The 25,919-nt window shown below is 38.3% G+C and overlaps 1 protein-coding gene across 2 annotated transcripts; it reads left to right on the top strand.

Moving 5' to 3' along the window:
- The first annotated feature begins 20,344 nt into the window (after window positions 1-20,344).
- LOC107772044 (transcription factor TGA1) lies at window positions 20,345-24,723 on the top strand. Of its 2 annotated transcripts, none has more exons than XM_016591526.2 (9): window positions 20,345-20,735; window positions 21,951-22,118; window positions 22,204-22,281; window positions 22,445-22,504; window positions 22,606-22,683; window positions 22,792-22,849; window positions 23,442-23,713; window positions 24,017-24,244; window positions 24,386-24,723. In XM_016591526.2, the coding sequence occupies exons 2-9, from the start codon at window positions 21,954-21,956 to the stop codon at window positions 24,536-24,538; spliced, it is 1,092 nt and encodes a 363-aa protein (XP_016447012.1). In that variant the 5' UTR covers window positions 20,345-20,735; window positions 21,951-21,953; the 3' UTR covers window positions 24,539-24,723. The 2 variants fall into 2 exon arrangements, with proteins under 2 accessions (XP_016447012.1, XP_075082478.1); XM_075226377.1 differs by lacking the exon at window positions 20,345-20,735 and adding an exon at window positions 21,439-21,550.
- The last annotated feature ends 1,196 nt before the right edge of the window (window positions 24,724-25,919 follow it).

A 25,919-nucleotide genomic window follows, 5' to 3' on the forward strand; every position in this document is an offset into this window, starting at 1 on the left:
AGTTATGAGTTCGAAGGTTTATGTGTTCGGAAGTTTGCAAGTTTAAAAATTATAGAGTTTACGGGTTCGAAAGTTTAGCAGTTCAGAAATTTATGAAATTTGTGGGTTCGGAAGATTGTTGGTTCGAAAGTTTATGGGTTCATGTTTATTGTATCTAAATTATTTATGAATACTCTTGAGAAATTATTTTCCTTAATTTGCGTACCAAATACCAAAAAATGATTAAGATTACTACTTGTTTTTCAAGAAAATATTTTTTTAGAAAATATTTTTCACGAAAAATATTTTTCGTTATACCAAACACACCCTAAGTGTGGGAGAGAGAGAGAGGTGAATTATGTTTGAGTTTTGTGTTCAAGTGGGCTTTTCCACTTTAAGTTTGAACTTTTAGAATGAGGCCACCCCACAGATGAAGATAGCAATTTGAATGGCACATAATGTTTCATCTCCTAACACCACCTAAATCAGCAAAGTAATAGCAGTATGAACTGTCTAGCTAGTCGCATAAATTATATCGCAGAATATTAAATTAAGAATAATTTAATGGAGGAAATTAACGACTTAAAACTTATTAATAGTGGGAATCACCCCCATAAATTGTTTAAATTCCCTACGTGTGTCCCTAACTTGTGTAATACGCATGTATGGACCCCTTGATAATCTTTATTTGCAACACATTGCCCTATATGCTTCGAAGATAAAAGAGGACAAATAAATTAATGAATAGTAATCCTAGTTAAGCAAGTAACACACTTTTACAAATTTTTTTAATTGAAATTTTTGAGAAAAATGTTTATTCCTTAAAAATTATGTATTTCATCCGTTCCAAGAAGAATTACAATTTCCAGAGTATAAGGGCCCTACTTTTGAGCGAATATACTGTCATGGGCGACTTTCCAGCCATGCCCCATGACCCCTTGGACGCGCCCCATAGCGTCCTGGCAAGTCTCCCAACGCCTAGCACCATGGACGGCCCCATGGTCTTGGCCGTGCTAAGTGACAAACGCACATGTGCCTATGTCGCCCCACCGATAGCCCTCGCCAGCACCCAGCTGCAGGAAGATGCCAATAGCGCCGCACGCGCAGACAGCGCGCCTCTCGCTTCATTAGCAATTTTTGGACTCGGTTCTTTAAGTGCCTCAGGTCAAAATTGAGCCACAGTTCAAGTTTTCATCCGCAATTTGATAGCCAGACGGATCGGTTCAATGGCATGCTGGAGGAATATATCCTCCATTTTGTTACCGGATCTCAAAAGAATTTGGTGAAGCTTGTGGATGTTGTCCAACTATGTTTCAATTCACAAAAGAACTCTAGTACAAACAAAAACGCTTTTGAAATTGTTACCGAACATCAACCGCTACTCCCACGCACTGTGAATGCCCCAAACATGTCGAAATCTCCTGGAGCTGCTAGCTTCTCGAAGGAATAAAAGTGAAATTTGGAGATAGTGCAGAGCTATCTTGTCAAAGCCTAGAAGCGGATGAAAAAGCATGTTGATCAAAATCGTCGCTTTGTTGAATATCAAGTAGGAGACAAAGTGATGGTGAAAATCCCAAAGCGGTACTTGTTTGCAGGGGTCTATGACCCTCTCCTATTGCTAAAGTATATTAGACCCTTTTCCATTGAGAAGCGCATTGGGAAAGTTGCATACCGGGTGGATACACTACCCTGGTGGAAGATTCATCTAGTCTTTCATGTCAGCCTTTTGAAATCTTTTCAGGAAGACATGGAGGATCTTTCGCGGAGCCAACTCACAATACCCAGTATTCGAGGCCCTAATTCAATCGGAAAAAGGTAGGTAGAAGTTATTCTCGATGATCTAGTGATTCATGCTTCAAGAAAAGATCACCAAAAGTTCCTGGTGAAATGGCAGGGCTGTGATGTAGAGGAGAATACTTGGGAGAGGGGAACAAACCTCAAAGTCTACAAGAGCCTGATTGAAGATTATCTTGTAATAAGGCGTCGAGGACGTCGCCAACTCAGGTGGGGGAGAATGTCATGGGCGGCTTTCCAGCCATGCCCCATGACCCCTTGGGTGCACCCCATGGCGTCCTGGCAAGCCTCCCAATGATTAGCGCCATGGACGGCCTCGTGGTCTTGGCCGCGCCAAGTGACAAGCGTGCATGTACCTATGTCGCCCCACCGATAGCCCTCGCCAGCGCCCAAGACATGGTTGCTGTCAACGGATCTGCTTCTGCTTTGTAGGAATCTAAGTCATTTCTATTGTAAATATAGAGCAGTTTTACTTCATGTATTCCCTTGTGTCTCTCTAGCTTAGTTATGTTAAGTCATGTAATTTTGATTTATTTTTTTAAGTACTATTAGGGGGATCAAGCAATCAAACTTTCTAGCAAGCAAATAATTCTCTGTACTGGTGTCTCTCCCCTTCGACACCGTGTTGCTTTTCTGTAATAGCTTTCATTAATGCAATCAAACTTTCTTTCATTCTCAATTCTCTTTTATAGTTCTCTCCATTGCTCTTGACATTAATTTTTTTGTACGGCACTGCCAATCTCATCTAGCGTACGGAGGGGACCCCAGTTGGCGGATAGTAACTACACGAATATCGATTTCTTAGTCTTACATCACCCTTTCAAGGAATCTCAGAAAGACGGCGCGTTACAATACACATGGGAATTATATAAACTTTACAGTGAGTCATAATAGTTTATAATTAAAAATTTCTTTTAACTACTTAAAATCTTATATCTAAAAAAATTTATCGAATCCCAAAGAGTATTTGGTGTTTTGATTAAGAGTTTAATAGTTCTACACGATCGTAGTGTAAAAAAGAAATTCACACAATCAAGTCACTAATAACTAATTACAAGTAAATCTCTATAACAAAAAATAATTTGTAACTCGATAATTAAAAATGGTAACTAATTTGTCAAGTAAAACTATAGTGATAGAGTAAAGTTTTTTTTTTTTTACCTCTATATAACTTAAATCCATTGATTAATGAGCTATTGTTCAGAAGCTAGCAACCCTACTTTAAGGTTCTTCTTTAACCATATATTGAATTGAAGGCGTAATGAGGATCTTAGGAATATCTTACTTTCTTCATATATTTCACGTATCTAAACATAAGTTGTGAAAAAGCCAGAAAATAGAAAATCCCTCCTACCCTAATATACGAAGTACGTATCTTTTACTAACTTTCTCCAAAAAGATTCGTTGCTTTTCATCTTGGCGTTTACAAGCCGAGCAAGTTAACTATTTGCTCTTCCTTCCTCATGTTATCTTCTAACTGAAATCTTGTTAGTGTTGAATGTGGGAGGTTCAGTTAAAGACTTAAAGTGAAAGCAAAGATTACTGAAAAAAGGAATATGCCCCACCATAAAGATATACTCTCACGGTTTCAACTTTATATGGCAGTGATTGATTCGCCACAAATTTAAGAGAAAAAATTTGAGAAACTTTTGGTCTAAAAAACTATAGATATTTGTGTGTTAACTTGAGAAGTTTAAAGTTAAATTATTTTTAAATAAAATATGATATTCCTTTTGATACATATTTAAAAAGAAAAGTTTGACACATAAATTGAGAAAGGAGTATAAATTAAGTTCCATGCATTTAGAATATTTTTTTTTCTTTACCATCCGATTAAACTAATGTATAACATGTAATTACTTCTCGAACAAGTGTAATAAGGTAACTCGAAAAATATAATACTCCCAATAATCTACCATAACTAATTAAATTGTACTGATAATGTAAAATTTCTTTACACTATTAGTGTATATGACTTAAATTGGAGAAATATATAAATAATACGTAAAGAAATAAAAATTAAAAAGATAACGCGATTTCCTTCATTTGTATATTCTTTAGCAATTAAATATTATATTTTTCAAGTGAAACAAGCTTATAGCAGATGGAAAGATTCTAAAAAGAGAAAATATGTATATACAAACATCTGGGGGAACACTAAATCTAGTTGATGGAATGTGATGGCAACTTAAACTTTTGTTTATTTCGAAAACTTTCCACCATAATATGTGCCTTTTGTTATTGATTAATTTTTCCTAATTTCCCATAATCTTTTGATATTATTTAAACTGTTTTGGACTCAACTAGTTGTCCTATATGTTATATGTATAGTCCATTTTGCTCTTACAAGATATTTCATTGAACAGTCAGTTTTCTTCTATCCTCTATTATCAACACATATTGGCCAACTCTTTGAGTGGAGATCATGCAGCCCAGAAAAGCAATTTGATATAAAACCGAAAAAGAAAAATAAAGTTAATGCATTACTCAATAATAGTAAGCGCTGTATATTTTATTCAGACATGACAATTCTTGGCATTTCATCTTTTCTCCCCATCTCCTTTTAACCCTTATCTTTGATATCTTTATTTCCCTTTTCTTTTGATCGATATGTTGTTGCTAATCTGATGCAAAAAACTTTACATCAAAGCTCCTTTTGACAATGCAATTACGCCAAAAGAGCCCAGAAGTTTAAAACTTATATTTTTAGGGTATAGATGACTATAGGTGCCATATCTTGACGTAGAATGAGTAGCATCACTTCTTATTATCGCACAGCACGTTGAGTGCTTCTAAACAATTATAGATTTTTCCTACTATTAGTTTTGTCTAATTGTATTTAAAACTCGAGTTGGATCCTTAGATCGTGAAAGCAAAAAGAGCAGCTAGTATAATAGGTTTTGGTACTCCCTCTTAGTCTTATATATTTTCCCATATGTCTTTTTGGAACATTTGAGAGAGCACTATTTGCTAGATCCCTTTTACCATTCACAGTGTGTAGCATAGTCGAAAATCTTTTTTCTTTTTCTTTTTGATGATTAAGAAATTTGTCTCGAACCGACCCTTTGGGCCAACTGTGCAACCTTCAAAATTTAGTGATGATGTAACCACCCATTTACATTTTTTCCACTTAAATATCAGAGTTAATTCCCTTGGCGCAAATTGAAAATCTTAAAAGAGGCTAGAATACCGTTTTTCTTGAAAAATTGAGCCTACCTCTGAAAGGAGCAAGCCTTTAAACACAAAAATGCGAGTCCACGTTGTGCCACTTGAAATTTAATAGTATCCGTTGAAGTGAAATCTAACTACTATAACAATCACGCTTTAGTTTCAAATAAGTTGGGATATATGTTAAATTTTACTGACCATGTTTCTCCAACGGATTTAAAAAAAAAACGAATCTTAACTACATACACAGGGTTTTAGAGTGATACTAAAGATTACAACCATATATACACTAATCAGTTTACGATTTTTATGAATGGTGGAGGATCATTATCAGAGACTTTTTGGACCAATAAAAGAAACAATATTGATCATATGTGCTTTCATCATTCATATATAGTCTTTCCAAAAGCTTGGGTAACTGGCTTTAAAAGCTAGCTAATGGATCCACACTTAATTACGTGACCTTCTCGCATAGGAAGAGTCACCATTGTCAAGGGACAAAATAAACTGTTTGTAGTTACATTTTGGTCTACATAACCAATCATGGGGTCTTCTTAAGTCCATATCATAGTTAAAAGAATCATGTCATTTTCCAACTTAAAGTTACATTTCGCATTCCCATTTTAAAGTTTTATAACACGAGCAAGAAACAAGGAAACTTCACTCGTACTCCATGAAATATCCCACTTTATTCTATCTTATATGACATACTTTCGGTTTAAAAAAAATGAATTAATCTAAATGATAGTCCATCCAATTGCTTAAAGTAAAAATATTTGGTACATATTCGTGCATATATTCAAATAGGAAAAGTAATTCATATATAATATATATATAATATTCGTACATAATCAATGTATAGTTTATGTATATCGATTAGGAAAAGTAAATAGTGAATGCCGGCTATCAATGTAAAGATTCCTTTAATCAATCCCAAAAAGAATAACACATTTTTATTTGTATAACAACAATTTAACTTTTTAACTTTTCAGTAATATATTGTAATGATATGATTTTATAGCTTTTGTTTTTAAGAAAAACTATGACATGTCTAAGATTACTATGTAATTTTTTTTTCTTAAACATCGTGTCCAGTCAAACGTCTTTATATAAAATGACACAAAGAGAGTAGCACTGTTGAACTTTTTTTTTTTTTTTTTTTTTTGTGGTGGGGGGTGGGAGGAAGTAGCCACAGGAGTGAATGAAATGGCATGCAAGAAGTGGTGCATGCAAAACCAATTAATTGAAGTAAAGTATGTAAAGAGGACGTTTCACAATAATTCAAATAAGTTAGTGCCTTAGAGGAGAAGGAAAATGACAAAGAAAGAAAGGGAATTATAGGAGGAAAAAGAAATAGAGATCCAAAGAGGAAGAAGAGTTCCAATAAAGATGGATCAATAATGAAACACAATTGAAACTAATTATTTTCCTAGTTTCAAGTGGCCTAATATATCTAGTGTAGTTCCATAAAGAAATCAAGCTGTTATCAAGAATATTCTAAGCTATCCTTTAACTAGAGACAGATCACTATATTCACCTCATTTGAACGACACTCAGATAAAAATAAGTCATTTAAAGAAAACAAATTAATTGAAAAAGAACGAAGCACTTATATAGAAAACAAAGAGTATAGATTAAGATTAAACTGTTCCATTGGAAGTCAATATTCAAAGCCTACTAGCAAATTAGCAATTCCTGTACAAGATTCTATATTTCCTTTTCCAGACGGTCAGAGTTTTCAGAATTTTCTGTTTGAGAGACAAGTCATAATCTTTACTTTGACTGCAGTACGTGATAGGCAAAGACGTTGCATATTATTTCACCCATCAAATTTGGCCAGAGAGAATCAGTTCTAAAAAATACAGTAGCTCAATTAAAAATATTTAATTCACACTCGATGTTTATATCAAATTAAATAATTTAATTTTAAAAATTATAGATTAATATGAAAATAAATACATGTCACTTAACCATGGTTTAACTGATATATAAAATTAATACACTCAGACACATGTGTATACGGTCGAAATAGATTCCGGCCTTCCTATGTTCGATCGAGTCCGAATGGTAAGCAACCGGAGTGGGATTTTGGGATGAGTCCCGAAGACAGTACAAACGAGCCTCAAGTTCCAAAGACTAATCGGGGAGTCGGCTCGATACTATTATCCAGCCCACGACCAAGTCGATCCGCAAGGCAACGTGAGGGTGGTCGGATAAGCGCTACACCCACCCCGAAGGTCGAACTCAAGCCAAAGCCGAGGGCTCGACCCAATAACGAGTTCGAGCCAGTATCGAGCTCGCAGACAAGAGTCGTTACAACCACACTAAGAGAGAGAATCTTGGCGGGAATCGAGAAAGAGACAATTCATCATGGGTTCTCCATTATATATTTTTTTATTGTGAATAAAGTAGGATCCCTCTACTATAAAAGGGGGAATCCTTGTAAGCATACAAAAATCTGGCATACGGTAACAAAAGATCACTTCTCATATTGAAAGATATCCCCTTGTGCTCATTTTACTTTATCTTATTCATTCTTTTTGCTCACTATTCTCATTCTAATAGTCAAGAACATAGATATTACTATTTCTCTATACGTTTTGTATCAAATTATATCACATATCTTTAGAACCATATTCAAATTTAACTTTATCTGATTTTTCGGGTAAACAGTTTGGCGCCCACCGTGGGGATAAGGATAACAGTGATTGTTTGATATAAATCTGCAATACATACCAGTTTACAATTTCGAATCAGCAATGGCTTTACCTATCGACCACGAAGCCGACCTTCAAGATGAAACCAACAACTTGGTACCCCGGGCCGGAAGGCCACTTGACGATGGCACTGAAGCTCGAATCGAAGTACCTGAAATTCGAGCCAAAGTACCACTAGATGTCAATTCGCAAGTGGCTCTTGAGGCAAACCAATGTTCCGAATCGGAAAAAAGCATTTAGGGCGGTACTCGATCCGTAGCTCAAGACACCCATAACGTGGAGGAAATCGGAGTCAGCTTATGATCTTCGAGATGTTACAAGCCCAACAAGTAGTGATAGCTCAGTTGCATAGCCAAACTCATATACAAAGCAGGCCAGATCCCAATCCGCTTCGAGAAATCACACCGAGAATGGAGCCCGCCATAGTGAATTCAAATAAGCAAGAATCAGGGACCACTCCCGAAATTACTAAATTATTCGAGGAACTCACAAAACGAGCCAAAGCCAACGACAAGAGAGTGAAAACGTACAATGCTAGGGTCGATCAGATCTCGGGAGCTCCACCAATGATAAAAGGGCTGGATTCGAAGAAATTCATACAAAAGCATTTTCCCTCGAGTGCGGCCCCAAAACCAATCCCCAAAAAACTCTGTATGCCCGAAATTCCCAAATATAACGGTACGACCAATCCCACCGAACATGTCACCTCTTACCAATGTGCCATCAAGGGTAACTATTTGGAGGACGATGAGATCGAATTCCGTATTGTTGAAAAGGTTCGGGGAGACCCTCTCGAAGGGAGAGATGATTTGGTATCACAATCTGCCGCCAAATTCCATCGATTCAATTTGCCATGTTAGCAGATTCGTTCGTAAAGGCACATGCTAGTACCATAAAGGTTGCAACAAGGAAATCAGACCTCTTCAAAGTAAAGTAAAGGGGTAATGAAATGCTAAGGGAATTCGTATCTCGATTTCAAATGGAATGCATGGAACTGCCACCGATCACAGACGATTGGGCCATCCAAGCTTTCACCCAAGGGTTGAACGAGCAAGGTTCAATAGCATCACGTCGGCTGAAGCAAAATTTGATCGAGTATCCAACAATAACTTTGGCAGATATACACAACCGATCAGTCGAAAATTAGGGTCGAAGATGACCAGTTGGGAGCTCCGTCTGGATCCATGCATCAGAACAGGACAACTATTAAAAACCAAAGGGAGATTGACAGAGAACAAAGGTCGAACAGAGACTGATATCAACCGTACGTCGCAGAACAGATGAATAACGGTTCAACACGCAATATCGCTCGGAACAATCAAAGGAGTGATCGAGGGCAAAAAATTTCGTCGGCTTTTGAGCAAGAGTGGATTTGATAAATATGCCGATCCTATGGAAGCACCTCGGCTATCGGAGTACAATTTCAGCATCGACGTATTGGGCATTATATCGGCGATCAGAAAAATCAAAGATACTAGGTGGCCCAGACCCATGCAAACCGACCCTTCCCAAAGGAACCCAAATTCGATGTGCAAGTATCATGGTACGCATGGCCACAAGACTGAGGAATGCAGACAATTGAGAGAAGAGGTAGCTCGCCTATCCAATGAGGGCCACCTTCGAGAGTTGCTCAGTGACCGAGCTAAGAATCACTTCATAGAAAGGGACGCCGGCAAAAGAGATAAACAAGAGGAACCTCTGCAAATCATTCACATGATCATCAGTGGGGTCGATATTCCACGGGAACCCGTTCTCAAATACGGCAAGATATCGGCCACAGGGGAAAAAGGAACCCGAGGTTATGCACCCGAGGGCACTTTATCATTCGGAATCGAAGAAGTCGAAGGCATCTCTCACCCTCACAATGACGCTCTAGTAATTTTTATCCTATTAAATAAAATTCAAATTAAGAGCATCTTAGTGGATCCAGGTAGCTCTGCAAATATCATTCGATCTTGGGTAGTGGAGAAGCTCGGTTTACAGAATCAAGTCGTGCCCGCCGCTCCGGTCTTAAACGGCTTCAATATGGCCAGTGAAACAACTAAAGGGGAAATTATCCTGCCCATAAATGTGGTTGGAACCATCCAAAACACCAAGTTCCACGTAATCGAAGGAGATATGAGGTACAATGCTTACTCGGAAGACCATGGATCCATAATATGAGGGCAGTACCTTTGACTCTATACCAAGTAATGAAATTTCATACGTCGAACAGTGAGAAGACAGTGTACGGGGAGCAACATGCTGCGAAGGAAATATTTGCGGTCGATGAGATAACACTGATACTAATGACGTCGGCCTCAGAAAGGTCGAGCATAATAAATTGGCGAGGAACTAAAAAGCAATCACGGCAACCGGTCTCGACCGAATCGGTGAAACAGGAAATAGATGATAACGAGGAAGAATTTCCGACACCTCGAGCTCTCTTCGTCCCCGACGACACCGACGCCACCCCAGTCGACGATCGAAGAACTGGAGCAGGTTATATTAACCAAACATCTGCCCGAGAAAAAGGTATACCTGGGTAAGGGGTTGACCCCCGAACTCAGAGAAAAACTCATTCAATTTCTTATTAACAACATATATTGTTTTGCTTGGTCTCATTTAAACATAGCAGGGATCTCACCATCGATAACAACGCACCAGCTGAGCTTGGACCCTAGGTTCAAACCGATGAAGCAAAAAAAAAGACCCCAATCCGAGGTGAAACACGCATTCGTAAGAGATGAGGTAACTAAACTTCTCAAAATAGGGTCAATTCGAGAAGTGAAATATCCCGAATGGTTGGCCAATGTGGTTGTAGTCCCCAAGAAAGGGAACAAATTTAGAATGTGTGTAGATTATAAAGATCTAAACAAAGCATGCCCCAAAGATTCCTTTCTACTACCTAGAATCGATTGCTTAATCGACGCCACGGCCGGCCACGAGATCCTCACTTTTCTCGACGCCTACTCCGGGTACAATCAAAGTAGCATGGACCCGGAGGACCAAGAAAAAACTTCGTTTGTCACTAAGTATGGAACCTATTGTTATAATGTAATGTCGTTCGGGCTAAAAAACGCAGGGGCTACGTACCAACGCCTAGTGAATAAAATGTTCGAAGAACAAATAGGTAAATCAATGGAAGTTTACATTGATGGCATATTAGTTAAGTCCCTGCGCGCAGAGGACCATTTGGCTCATTTGCAGGAAACATTCAAAATTCTAAGAAAATACAACATGAAGCTCAACCCCGAAAAATGTGTTTTCGGGGTCGGATCGGGAAAGTTCATAAGCTTCATGGTGTCGGATAGGGGGTCGATATCAACCCCAACAAAATCAAAGCCATCGAAGACATCACCGTCGTGGATAGTGTGAAAGCAGTGCAAAGGCTGACCGGACGGATAGCTGCCTTAGGCCGATTCATTTCAAGGTCGTCAGATCGAAGCTACAGAAAGAATAACGATTTCACCTGGACCCCGGAATGCCAACAGGCACTAGAACAACTGAAGCGGTACCTATCGAGTCCACCATTACTTCACACTCTGGAGGCAGATGAGAAGCTTTACCTATACTTGGCAGTATCGAAAATCGCTGTGAGTGGTGTCCTAGTGCAAGAAGAGCAAGGTACGCAGTTTCCTGTTTATTACATAAGTCGGGCCTTAGGAGAGGCAAAGATTAGATACCCACACTTAGAGAAACTGGCGCTTGCATTGATAAGCGCATCTAGAAATTTAAGACCATACTTTCAATGTCACCCCATATGCGTTTTAACCACTTACTCACTCCGAAATATTTTGCACAAGCCCGAGCTATCGCGTCGACTGGCCAAATGGGCCGTCGAGCTCGGTGGGTACGATATCGAATATCAGGCTCGGACGGCCATCAAGTCCCAAATTCTAGCCGACTTTACACCGACCCTTGTACCCGAAGTTGAAAAGGAACTCTTGTTAAAATCGGGTACATTGACGGTGGTTTGGACCCTCTACACATATGGTGCTTCAAATGTGAAGGGTTACGGGCTTGGCATCGTACTAAAGCCTCCCATGGGTGGCATTATTAGGAAATCCATCAAAACTACTAGATTAACTAATAATGAGGCCGAGTACGAGGCCATGATTGTAGGTATCGAGCTAGCTAAAAGCTTGGGAGCAGAAGTCATCGAAGCCAAATGTGACTCTTTGTTAGTAGTAAACCAAGTGAACAAAACTTTCGAGGTTCGAGAAGAAAGGATGCAGAGGTATTTGGACAAACTACAGATAACTCTATACCGTTTCAAAGAATGGACCCTACAACATGTACCTTGAGAACAAAACAGTGAGGCCAACGCACTCGCAAATCTGGGGTCATCGGTCGAAGAGGATAAGATCGACTCGGGGACTGTCGTTCAACTCTCGAGATCTATAATCGAGGGTGGGAACGCCAAAATAAATTCCACATACTTAACCTGGGATTGGAGGAACAAGTACGTTGAATACTTAAAAACGAAAAACTCCCATAAGACTCTAAAGAATCTAGAGTTCTACGAACCAAAGCTGCTCGATTCACGTTGGTTGAAGATGGAACGTTGTACAGAAGGACGTTCGACGGACCACTGGCAGTGTGCTTAGGGCCAGGGGACACCGATTATATTTTACGGGAGGTCCATGAAAGCACTTGTGAAAACCACTCCGGCGCCGAACCACTAATTCACAAAATCATCAAAGCGGGATACTACTGGGATAGCATGGAAAAGGACACTAAGGAGTTCGTTCGAAGATGTGATAAATGTCAAAGGTTTGCACCGATGATCCATCAACCAGGAGAGCAGCTTCATTCGGTCATCTCTCCATGGCCATTTATGAAATGGGGAATGGATATCGTCGGCCCTCTACCATCGGCCCCAGGTAAAGCTAAATTCATTTTGTTTATGACTAACTATTTCTCTAAATGGGTTGAAGCATAAGCGTTCGAAAAGGTAAGAGAGAAAGAGGTTATAGATTTCATCTGGGATCCATCGTGTGCAGATTTGGTATACCAGCGGAAATAACATGTGACAATGATAAGCAATTTATCGGAGGTAAAGTGACAAAATTTCTCGAAGACCATAAAATAAAAAGGATACTATCAACACCATATCATCCTAGTGGGAACGGACAGGCCGAATCAACGAACAAAACTATCATCCAAAACATGAAGAAAATATTAAACGAGGCTAAGGATATCGGACAACATCTAAATCCAATACAGGAGCAACTCCATTTTCTCTAGTATATGGATCCAAAGCCTTAATTCCGGTCAAAGTCGGGGAACCAAGCGCAAGGTTTCGACATGCTTCGGAAGAATCGAACTACGAGGCAATGAATACTAGCCTCGAATTATTAGACGAAAAACGAGAAGTGGCACTAGTTTGAATGGCTGCACAAAAATAACAAATCGAGAGGTACTACAACAGAAGAACCAATCTCCTCCATTTCAAGACCGGGGACTTGGTCCTAAGGAAGGTCACTGTCAACACTCGAGATCCTAATGAAGGGAAGCTCGACCCAAATTAAGAAGGACCCTATCGAGTCCTCGATATAGTCGGGAAAGGGTCTTATAAACTTAGGGCAATGGATGGAAAACCACTACCAAACAATTGGAACATATCGCTTCTCAAACGATATTACTGTTAAGGTATAATTTTCTCCTCTCTATCATCTATATACGTTCATTGGACGCTAACTCATTGCAGGAATTCGACTAAAAATATCAAGACCTCCGGTTTCAACGAGGCAAATGGGTTTTATCCCAAATGGGTTTTTTCCGGCAAGTTTTTTAATGAGGCAACAATTATGTGCTACTCGAGGACAAAATCAGCAGTATCTGAGGCTCCTTCATAATCAACCTCGAATACTGGGGGGCTACCAATCGAGTAAATCAAGTTCAGCACAAAAAAAGTTATTTTCATATCTAATTCTTGTCGAACAGGGTCTTGATAGAGAAAAGTGTAAGGGCCAAATGGTAAAAACGAGTCATGCCCACGTAGTTTTGCTCGAACCCTGGCACAAGATACAAATACATGTATAATGACATAAAGGAGAGCTTCTAATTTCAGATATCTCACACTTTGAAAAGATTTTCCTGCTTCATGATTCAAACAGGTTAAAAAGCCTACGGGCTAAGATATTTTGAGTTCGAGTTCGAAACGATCACTCACTCAATTATTTAAGCCTAAGGATTATTCTACCTCGAGTTCGAGCAATCACTCACTCGATCATAAAAAGCCTATGGGCTAAGATATTTTGAGTTCGAGTTCAGAACAATCACTCACTCAATTATTTAAGCCTAAGGGCTATCCTACCCCGAGTTCGAGCAATCACTCACTCGATCATAAAAAGCCTACGGGCTAAGATATTTTGAGTTCGAGTTTGGAACAATCACTCACTCAGTTATTTAAGCCTAAGGGCTATCCTACCTCGAGTTTGAGCAATCACTCACTCGATCATAAAAAGCCTACGGGCTAAGATATTTTGAGTTCGAGTTCGAAACAATCACTCACTCAATTATTAAAGCCTAAGGGCTATCTTACTTCGAGTTCGAGCAATCATTCACTCGATCATAAAAATCCTACGGGCTAAGATATTTTGAGTTCGAGTTCGGAACAATCACTCACTCAATTATTTAAGCCTAAGGGCTATCCTACCTCGAGTCGAGCAATCACTCACTCGACCATAAAAAGCCTACGGGCTAAGATATTTTGAGTTCGAGTTCGAAACAATCACTCACTCAATTATTAAAGCCTAAGGGCTATCTTACTTCGAGTTCGAGTAATCACTCACTCGATCATAAAAGGCCTACGGGCTAAGATACTTTGAGTTCGAGTTCAAAAACAATCATTCACTCAATTATTAAAGCCTAAGGGCTATCTTACTTAGAGTTCGAGCAATCACTCACTCGATCATAAAAGGTCTACGGGCTAAGATATTTTGAGTTCGAGTTCGAAACAATCTCTCACTCGGCTGTAAAAGCTACGAAGACCGAATTCGATGGAATCGTATATAAAAGCATTCACAAGGCATAAATGAAATCTTCAAGAAGCAAGGTAGTAAAAGAAAAAGATATTTGTATAGATATATATACAAGGGTGGTTTACATAAATAGATGCAACATAGAAGAAGCTAAGGGCTAAGCTTTTGGGTTATCATCGAGAGCGGTCTCTTCTCTACCAAGCCCCCCCCCCCATCTTCGGACCTGTTCTTGCTACCATCATCATCATCATCATTGCCATCAGAAGCCAAGGCTTCAGCTTCAGCTTCAGTTTCGAGCTCTTTAGCCTTTTTTATCTCTTCAGCAAGGTCGAAACTTTGAGCATGTATCTCCTCGAGGGTCTCCCTCTGAGATCGACACTTAGCAAGTTCGGCAACCCAATGTGCTCGAGTGTCGGCAGTATCCGCCGCCTCTCGTGCCTCTATCTGAGCAGCCTCAGCATCAGCCCGATACACGGAAATGGACTTGTCCGCCATGACTTTCGACGACTCAACCTCCGCCTTGGCCTCAGCAAGCCATGTTTCAAGCTCCTCGATCCTCTTAGCCCGAGCCGAACCCTTTTGCTTGACGCTTCAAAGCTGAACATCGCCCGATAATAATTTGGCCAAGATGGTTTCTTTTTCCGCAGCCAGGCGGTCGATAGTCTCCTTCCACCGATACATTCAGCCTTGATTTGATCGACTTCATCCCGAAGTAACCCGATCTTTTCAACCTTTTGATGAAGCTGAGATAACGAAGGGTTAACTTTCATAGTTGGTCAAACCCATACTCTAACAGAACGAGGCTCACATGCTTATCTAGTTTGGCCTCTTCTTCACGAGCCTTAGCCAAATCTGCTTGGAGGTCCTTTATAGCCTCGTCCTTTTGGCTGCAAAGAAGTCGCAGGGCATCTCTCTCCCTCGAGACCTTTTGAAGCTCGACCTCACACTGGCTGAGGTCGACTCAAAACCATTTAATGGCCTGCACAGTAGGGAAAAAACACAAGTCAAGTTTGGAAAAGAACGAAGAAACCAAGTACAGTAAAATCATTACCCGAGAAATGAAATGTTGGGCCTCTTCTAAGAGAAGAGAAGTGTCACCAATGTCGGAGGAATCATCGACTCCAGTAAAGAAATCCCGAAAAGGGTCCCCTACACTAGAGCCTCCGCCCATATCGGGGGTCTTCAATTCTCGAGCTTCCTTTAACGCCTCTTCAGAAAAGGTTGGAAGAGAAGGCAAATGACCCACTGTCATAGTCCCAAGCGAATCGCTCGGGATGCTCTGATCGAGACTCGGGGTACCGGAACCGACCTCGGTCGGTACAGCCACCATCGGCTCAGAAGCTCTGGCAACCTCGATAGCTTTCGCAGATCGGATCACCAAAGCCGAGGCATCATCTTTTTCTTCTTCTTCTTCTTCTTCTTCTTCTCTTAGTCGTTGGACCGAGACCATCGAAAGAGAAATTGCCTTCCTCCTCACCCTTCGAGTTTTGGGCTTGGGGTCCTTTGACCAAGAGACAGTTTTTCGCTTCTTATCTTTTCCCGGTTCCGGGACCTGGGACTTGGTTCCTTCCTCACCACTCGAAGGCCTCAAAATGGCATCTTTGGTTACACCTGCGTAAAAGGAAATCAGTAACGAATGGAGCATAAAAAACATTTCAAAGAACACGAGAAGTAACCCTTACCATGATTCTTGGCCTCCCATCTACCTTTTTGCCAAATCATGCCAAGCGCGTTCGGCATAAAAGGAAGTCGAGGCTAACTTCCGAACCTAATCCTCGAGGTCGGGTACCGCTTGTGGCATCCTAGGGGCAGTTGTATATCGGAGAAAGGCATCAGATAAAATCGGAAAAAGATACGAAAAGCAACGACTTATGAAAACCACTTACGGTCGAAATTCCATTCCTCGGGGAACGACATCTTCTCTTCCGAAATGAGGTCACGGGACCTCACCCGGATATAACGGCCCATCCAACCCCGATCCTTGTCTTCGTCGATAATCGACATCAAAGCCTTTGATGCCCGACAATGAAGCCTGATAAGTCCTCGAAAGATTTGAGGCCGATACAATCGTATGAGGTGATTCAGGAAAAAATCCAGCCCCCCGACCTTGTTGGAGAAGAAGCGAAGTAAGGTTACTATACGTCATAGAGAGGGATGAATTTGACCAAGGGTGACCTGATATCTTTTGCAAAAATCAATGATCACCGAGTCGACGGGATCCAACGTGAAGGGGTAAGTGTAAACACTTAAAAAGCCCTCCACATGAGTGATGACGCTCTCTTCGGGAAAGGGAATTTGCAACACAACCTCGGTACCCCAGTTGCAGTCTTTCCTCACAGCCTCAAGATGACCCTCCGTTGTCGAGCACATGTATATCGACACATGCTCACATCGACCCGAAACAGATGAAGGATTCTCAACCTTAAAATCGATCTTCAGAGTACACGGGCCGGGAACATACTCATAGGTAGGCGGCTCCACCGGCGCCTTGTCACCGGACGGCCGTGAAGAAGAAGCTTCTCCTTGTGAGGTACAGTTTTTGAAATTTTGGCCATTGATATGAGAGAAAGAAAGGCAAAGGAAGATGAAAAGTTGATGATACCAAATGCTGGTGTAGATGGCTCTGCAAGCGGCGAAATAGAGAGAGAGGATAAGAAAAGTTGGAAGAGTGAAGACGTAAAAATGGTAAATGTTAGATGTAGGGGTTATTTATAGGCTTACATCATGACGGTTCAGTATCAGTGGTGGCCGACCACCGTATGACATGCATTAAATACCTTGAAAGACTAAATCGATGGGACAACTATCACATACGTCATGATCGAGCCCTATGAAAACGTCAGCTTATAACACGATCGAACCGTCGAAAAGCATATCGATTCTCACCACATCCTTCCTGAGAAACGGGGGGACTATCTGTATACGGTCAAAATGGATTTCGGCCTTCCTACGTTCGATCGAGTCCGAATGGTAAGCAACCGGAGTGGAATTTTGGGATGAGTCTCGAAGACAGTACAAACGAGCCTCAAGTTCCAAAGACTAATCGGGGAGTCGGCTCGATACTATTATCGATCCCACGACCAAGTCGATCCGCAAGGCAACGTGAGGGTGGTCGAAAATGCGCTACACCCACCCCGAAGGTCGAACTCAAGCCAAAGCCGATGGCTCGACCCAATAACGAGTTCGAGCCAGTATCGAGCTTGCAGACAAGAGCTGTTACAACCGCACTAAGGGAAAGAATCTTGGCGGGAATCGAGAAAGAGACAATTCATCATGGGTTCTCCACTATATGTTTTTTTTATTGTGAATAAAGTAGGATCCCTCTACTATAAAAAGGGGAATCCTTGTAAGTATAAAAAAATCTGACACACGGTAATAAAAGATCACTTCTCATATTGAAAGATATCTCATTGTGCTCATTTTACTTTATCTTATTCATTCTTCTTGCTCACTATTCTCATTTTCATAGTCAAGAACATAGATATTACTATTTCTCTATATGGTTTGTATCAAATTATATCACATATCTTTAGAATCATATTCAAATTTAATTTTATCTAATTTTTCAGATAAACAACATGCTTGCATTAATTGGTTTGGCGCATAATAGTTCGATTGTACCATAGTGGTTGCTATTTTCGTCCTACGCATTTGTAATACTCATAATAATATGGTATATATAGGACTTAAAAGGCTCTTGAAAAATTTACGAAGGTGTTTGATAATCTTGTTATTCTTGCTTTGGGGTAGGATTAGCGCCTCATAACTAAACAGGAATCTATTATTTCTTTTTCCTAGTGAAGGGAAAACATTGCAATAGTGTTTTTTTTTTCTCTGTAAGGAAGCACTAATATATATATATATATCGAAATTAAATGGAGAAAAGCATGTCTGGAGTAAAGAACAGGGGAGACAGGTAATCACGATGTTGGAATGTGTTCTTTTCTGTTTAGATAATAAGAACTTAAACACGGATTAGGCTAAAAATAAATTTTTAAAATACTAAATCAAAACATCTCATAATGGTGATTTTATGTAGTCAAGTCCACCTTATTTTGCCTTTACAATTTGCCTTTGCTTTTGTCTCCTTATCCCTGTCAAGCAGCAGTTGATAGCTTTAGTTTTACAAGTGGGATTATTAAAAATGTTACACGTTAGCTCCCTAATCCAATAACATTAATTTAGTAATTATCCTCGGCCAATAAATTGCCATTTTCTTATCTTTTTTGTAATCTTAGGAATAGAATGTCAGAGATAAAACTTTTAGTAACATTTGACATGTTACTATACCGAAAGATATTCCTTCCTTTTTTTTCTTTTAAGTAAAGGTAACAAAGTTAGTTACACCTTTATTGTGTTGTAACACCTCACCATCACTTTGCTTAAATCCCTAATTGTTGTACAAGAAATCTTTAATCTTTTTACCTCATCATATGATTTCTTTAGGTATTTTATTGGATATGCACACGATTCTGTGTTAGGTATATGGTGTAATACTGTAATTGATGAACTTGCTGGCCAATTACCTAGCAAGTAGCAACTTTATTATTTAAAATAATACTATATCAAAAGTAAGTAAAATAAACACATAAAAATAACGTCTCAAATATTGTCACGTAAAGTTGATATCTACGTATAAGGGCGAGTGTCAGTCTACACCAAGTCAATATTTAACATGTCAAAGTAGTTAACGAAACATCAAGATTTCGTATTAAATTTTACATTCTTATATAAATTTTTAGTAAAACTAATCGTTTGTATATGTATCAATCAAAGTTTAATAATAGTAGTTAGAATTCTTGGGAATCTATATGGAACTGCATATGAGTGTTGTTTTTACAATGTCCATATATATACACTTTAATGATAACACGTTACACTTGCTTAGCGGATACGACATTTACTTTATAAATCTCTACATACAAAATTCTTTTAAGAGTACAACTAAATGTTTAATGACAAAGAGTGTCATGCCACAAACCCTAATAGTGTAATCTCCTTTGAAAAGACTTGGAGGATGCCAATAAGCCAAATGTCATTTCTTCTTTTCCGCATTATAAAAATCACTTAAGATAAAAAGAAAATGGCATTAACCTGAATGAGTCATGGGGATGGCCCGTTGAAATATGTGTGGTCATCACTAAGGAGTGTGGTGGAATAATTAAAAAAATTTGATCTTTAATTTGAAATCTCGGGTTTGAATTTGAGAAGAAAGAATATTTTGTTTATAGAATGTTCATCCTTCTAATAGTGAGCCTTATCGGCGTAAATCTAAATTAACCCGTGAATTTCGAATACCGAATGATTAAATCGAAACAATAAAAATTTTGTCATGGCTATGTGTGGTGCACACTCTAGGTGGATAGGTCAGTTAAGCACTTAGGGGCCGTTTGGTAAGGTTGTTTGGTATATTAAAATAAACTTGCATTGTATAGGGGTGTATACATGCCTATTCATGTATTAAAAACCATGATATTACTAATGCCATAATTTGTTATGTATAAGTTATACATAGGATAATACCAACTATGGTGTATAACTAATACATGCATAGGTTGAAAAACAATACCAAATAAGAGATTAATAACATCAAAGTTAATATATGTATTAATTTCCCTTAATATATCCTTCCAAACGACCCCATACAGCTCTATTAGAATCAAGTTGTTTTGCATTCCAAGGCTCTGAATACTATATAGTAAACTCTTTCTTAATCATATGAGTATATAAATATGTAAGTGTGTATGTTTTAATTTCCTATGTCTTTGTGTGTGTAAATTTTTGTATAATGATACATAAGCATCAACAGTTGACAAAAAGTATATCAGAAAGACAGTCAACTTCTTTAGTACTTTAAAATCTTTCAAAACTAGTTGTATTTCTTTTGTTTTCCTTCTCTGCCTTTATCCAGCTGGGGATAATTAAATTTGCCTCTATATACACAAACTTTCTTTCTTTCTTTCTTTCTAGCCATATGGTCGGATTCTTGTATCTCCTTAAGCATTGATTCTCTTTACTTTTTTAGTTTGAATTAAGGTTTCTTCAAATAACCAAGAACCAGTTTGCTGCCTCTAATTTGCTTTAAGAGTAACTTCACACTGATGAACAGGTTGGTCTTTTGTTTTTTTGGCTCAATTTCTTGTTGTTTGTTTCTTGATATTTTATTTTGCTTCTGTTTTACTTGGTAAAATCAACCTATTGGACAACCATCAAAGAAACATAGTTATTTAATCTTTATGCAGATACTTTCTTATGCTTCAGCCATGTTGCTAAGGGACAGTATAAGAAATTGCAAAGTTACAACTGTAATTACATGTATTGCTATGTTATGACATTTCTTTCTTTGTATTTACTTATTACATGTAATATTCTGGGTGAATTGAGACCATATTTTTTGAAATTTGTTTATGCATCATATTTTAAGGTTTACAGTCCGTTATGAAGTATGATAACATTGATAATCCACTCTGTAATTCCACTTCTTTAATTAGTGGTTTTTGCCACATTCCTGTTCTTTTAGGCAGACCAAGATTATGTATGCGGTGTGGTGTGTGAGTGAAGAAGAATATTCCCTTTAGTCATATGCATAGGCTAATTCAATTTATCCATCATTTGATTAGTTTTGTTGATTTCCATGTTGCCCTTTATCTCTTTTGGTTGAAATCCTTATCTGAATCCATCTTTTCTTTTCCTACCTTGGTTTTCCTTTCCATGATTTCTTAAAAAGAAAAGGTCTAGATGTTGTTTAAAAGTCATAAGCTTTACAAGTCATGCCACTTAGAGTAGCCAACTGAAAATTGGAGATAACTGTGAAACTTCACATGATTTCTCTTTGATGAGCGGATAAACAATCGATAAGTGTTCCTTTCTAATCTTTTCCCAAATGAAAGCTAAGTGGCAACGTTATACTTCCCCCATTTAAAGGTCAATCTGGTTTATGCAATAACATTTTCCTTACAATGTACTGCGTGAAAATTCAATTCATTTTAGGCCGAAACTTAGTCTATGAACATGTCATATATTCATAGTAGAAACATTGTCCTCTCAGATACATGGAAGATTTCATTGCTAGAGTTGTTGCACGCTGATGGGCGATGGCTTAGTCTTTTGATCTCTGCAGCCTTTTTTGTCCAATATAATTTGGAAGTGCCTCTTGTATCTTCCTAATCTCATTATGCATAGCTGTTTGTTTTTTACTCCTATGATACTTCGACTTAGTTTCCGAGGCATGGCTTTTCTGCCATAGGTCTGCAGCTTTCTCCTGAGGTAATCTCAAAGCCGCATGTAATTAATGTAATTTTGGTGTTTCTGTTTCTGAATTCAGGCCATGAACATGACTTCTCCAACAACTCAATTTGCCCCCACAAGAAGGATGGGTATATATGAACCGTTTCACCAGATGAGCGTGTGGGAAGATGCATTTAGAGGCGACATTATGCCTAGCGCTGATCCATGTATGGTTTCACAGCCAAACGACAGGCCAGATGACAAGGTAAGGCAACATATATCCTTGTTTTGGCTTATAAAATTCTAGCTAATGTAGTTTTCAGGCTGATATCTTCCGCTGGTTACTGTAGTCGGGATATACGTCTGGTGAACAACATATGCCCTCTGGCTCTGGGGATAATCAAACACCGAGGAGTACTTCAGAAAAGGTGGGTTTTTTGGGTTTATGTATCCTATGGAAATTATTGAAACCTCCGAATGAACCATCCTTAAGTAGAGCACTTCCACATTTTGTGCAAATTTATCCAAATGAATAAATAGAAAGAGTAACCTCTGATGTGGAAGGTAACATATGTTCATATGGAATGACAGGTACAACGACGTTTAGCACAAAATCGTGAAGCTGCCCGTAAAAGCCGTATGCGGAAAAAGGTAAAGGAAATTTTAGTCATAAAATTCGTTGCAGCTGTAAATGTTTAGGAAACTTTTAGTCATAAAGTTCCTCTTGTTTCCTTTCTTTGCCGTTTTCACAGGCTTATGTTCAGCAGCTGGAAACAAGCCGTTTGAAGCTGGCGCAACTTGAGTTAGAGCTCGAGAGAGCTAGACAGCAGGTCAGGGACATCATCCCTTGCATATTTCATACTAATAAATACATATATCTGTGCTCTCATTTTGGTTTTCATCATTTCCTTTTGACATTACGAAATGGCTTATTGCAGGGACTATACGTGTTAGGTTCAAATAGTAATATGGGGCTACTCGGAACAATTAATCCAGGTATGGGGATAGAGGAATTGTCACTCAATAATTTATGCATCATTATAGCAACTACTGATCTGTGTTGAGTGATCTACCAATTTGACGTTTAAACTATGGAAAATTTCACGTTTTCGTTTCTCACTGCCCATTGTTTATTTTAACCTGCAAGATGCTTATGACAATAAGAAAACAGTTTATAGGTGCAGAGTTTAAATTTGTTTTCTTGAACATATATGTGCCTTTACTCTGTAGGAAACTGTTCTGTTAACAGATCTCAACGTTTCCAAATGAGAAAGAATTTGCATATTTTTTCATTGTTCCATCAAAATCTTGAAAGTACACTTAGCCATCCTTCTAAAGTTAGTGAAAGTATAGACTAAATACAGTGTTTCATTAGTTTATGTTTCACATTGTCCTCTTACTAAAAGTGCGCTCAAATCATTGGTATTCTGTTAGCTGATAATTCCATGCTATTAGAGTAGAATAATAGCCCACTTTGATGTATTGTTAGCTAGTTAATCACCTGTTTCGAAGGAAGTTCATTGACTTGTTGGAGAAGTGCTTGTACTCTCTCCTTGACTTTGTTACTAAGTTATGAATCCCTATACAGGAATAGCTGCATTTGAGATGGAATACAGCCAATGGGTTGAAGAGCAACAAAAAAAGAATGCAGAATTGCGGAGTATTTTGCAGTCTCCTGTAAGCGAAATGGAGCTTCAGTTGCTGGTAGAAAATGTCTTAAGCCACTATTTCAATCTCTTCCGAATGAAAGCTGACGCTGCCAAGGCTGATGTGTTTTACTTGATGTCTGGGATGTGGAGAACTTCCGTGGAGCGCTTTTTCCTCTGGATTGGAGGATTCAAGCCATCAGATCTCATAAATGTAATCCCTGGTGCATTTTTACTGCTTTTCTTTTTTAATATATTTTACAATAACTTGCTGCTTACGAGTGTCTCGTAGCGTCTTTCATACATAAATTTCCTGAAACTAAGCGCGTTCCTATCTTATGAAACTTATTGATTTCCTCTACTGATTTTCTGTGGGAACTTACATTCGGTGCTGCAGCTATGTTTATATATGGCTATGTTAGTACTCAAATCATGATTATGTTTTTCTTTCCTTCACATTCTGCCTGCCGAACATTTAATGAACGCGAGAATTTCTAATTGTATATCAACTTAACAGGTGGTGATGCCACAACTCGAGCCCTTGACCGATCAGCAAATCATTAAAGTCTGTAATCTGCAACACTGTTGCCAGCAAGCAGAAGATGCTCTAACACAAGGAATGGATAAACTTCAGCAGACTCTGGCCCAGAGCATCCTAAATATGACCACAGGAGCTGGAAATTACAGTTCCCAAATGGTTTCTTCTATGGAAAATTTAGAAGCATTGGAAAGCTTTGTTAACCAGGTTTGTGTCACTTTCATTATCTTGCACGCTTATATATAAGGCCATTACGTTGTGGGGACAAAATAACATAAAAGAAGTGTGTGATTCTATACACATGGAAGTTGATACTTTCTTGAATGATAACATATGATTAATAAACAGGCGGACCACCTACGCCAACAAACACTACAGCAAATGTCTATTATTTTGACAACACGCCAAGCAGCTAAAGGCTTACTTGCTTTCGGGGAGTATCTTCAACGTCTTCGTGCTCTGAGTTCACTCTGGGCTGCCCGTCCTCGTGAACCAACTTAATCTCTTATCCTTGGTTGCTGCTGGTAATGCCCGAGCTTAGGCGGATTTAGTTTTTTAATATCTCAAATACATATTTTTGCCAAGTCTAGAATTTTGTGTATATATATTTGGATGTTGTATATAGGCTATAGCCCTGTAATAATTTGCTTGGATGCTTTTTGAAGAATCGATAAGATTTACTATCTGACCTCTCTTTTTGTGGACTCATCTATGAATATTTAACAATAAATGAATGCTGATCCTTAATCTGTTTGGGTTCTTAGAGAAGAATTTCGTGTACTCTCAAAACTTCATATCCTTAACTTATGTACACTAACTGTACACACACTTCATAATTTTATAGTTTTATGTTGCTTGCCATCTTTTGTAGGTTAGGGGCATGCTTCAGCTTGCTATCAGAAGTTGCATGTTATTGATTTTCAAGTAATTTCCCTAATAGATTGGAAAGTAAAAACAAAGAGAGAGAAAAAGAGGAGAGAAAGGAAAAAAAAAAGTATGATACATATTTAATCATTGGTACTATTAGGGCTAGAGGTGAATCTCGGATTTGAAGGTTGCGGGTGCCAATATATGTATATAGTATACCTACCACTAGCTAGAAAGACAAAGAATGGATGATTCAGTTATTTATTGGTTAATCCACTTAAGTCTTTTATTTTAAAAAGGAAATATGTTCGATCTTAGTTCGACTTTTTTTACACTTGATTTAATTATTTTCTAGGATAAAATTATTTTAAAAAAAATCTTGAAAGTACGCCTCCAATTAGAGAATTTTCTTAAAGAATAGCTTAATTACTATTTAATTTTTGTTTGATTTGATTAATAGATTATTATTCTTGGGTTAATTTTTTCAATTTAATAGTTGAGTTATATGACAATTACTTTCAAAGCCAAATTTTTAAATTCTCAATCTATGAGAATCAATTAAAAATCTATATTAATCAGGACTTTTTTTCAAAAAGAATAGTAATAAATAATACTACTTAAATTATACTCCAATATATAAATTAATGTTGTATTACTAAAAAGAGAGAAAATATATATTACCTAGAATTTTAAAATTCCGTATCGAAAGAAATTGCTTATGAAATAAGATATAATTTTAGGAAGCAAAATGAAGGCTTGTAAAGACATTTTGAAAAAAGAAAGAAGATAAGATTTAGTAAGCATATCACACTAATAAAAAGAGGAAAAAGAAAAGGAAGAATAGATAGAGGAGGGAATTGAACTCAACCCCGTGAAGTAAATGAGAGACTTCAAAAGCAACATCGAACCATGCCACGCACATGCCGTTTGTGTAGTTCTGGTGCCACTTTGTATATATAATCTATTTTATATGAATATCAACATATTTTTTAAGATTTTTTTCCGAAGCGTGCGG

Source organism: Nicotiana tabacum, chromosome 12 (assembly GCF_000715075.1).
Source record: "Nicotiana tabacum cultivar K326 chromosome 12, ASM71507v2, whole genome shotgun sequence".
Classification (NCBI taxonomy): Eukaryota; Viridiplantae; Streptophyta; class Magnoliopsida; order Solanales; family Solanaceae; genus Nicotiana; species Nicotiana tabacum.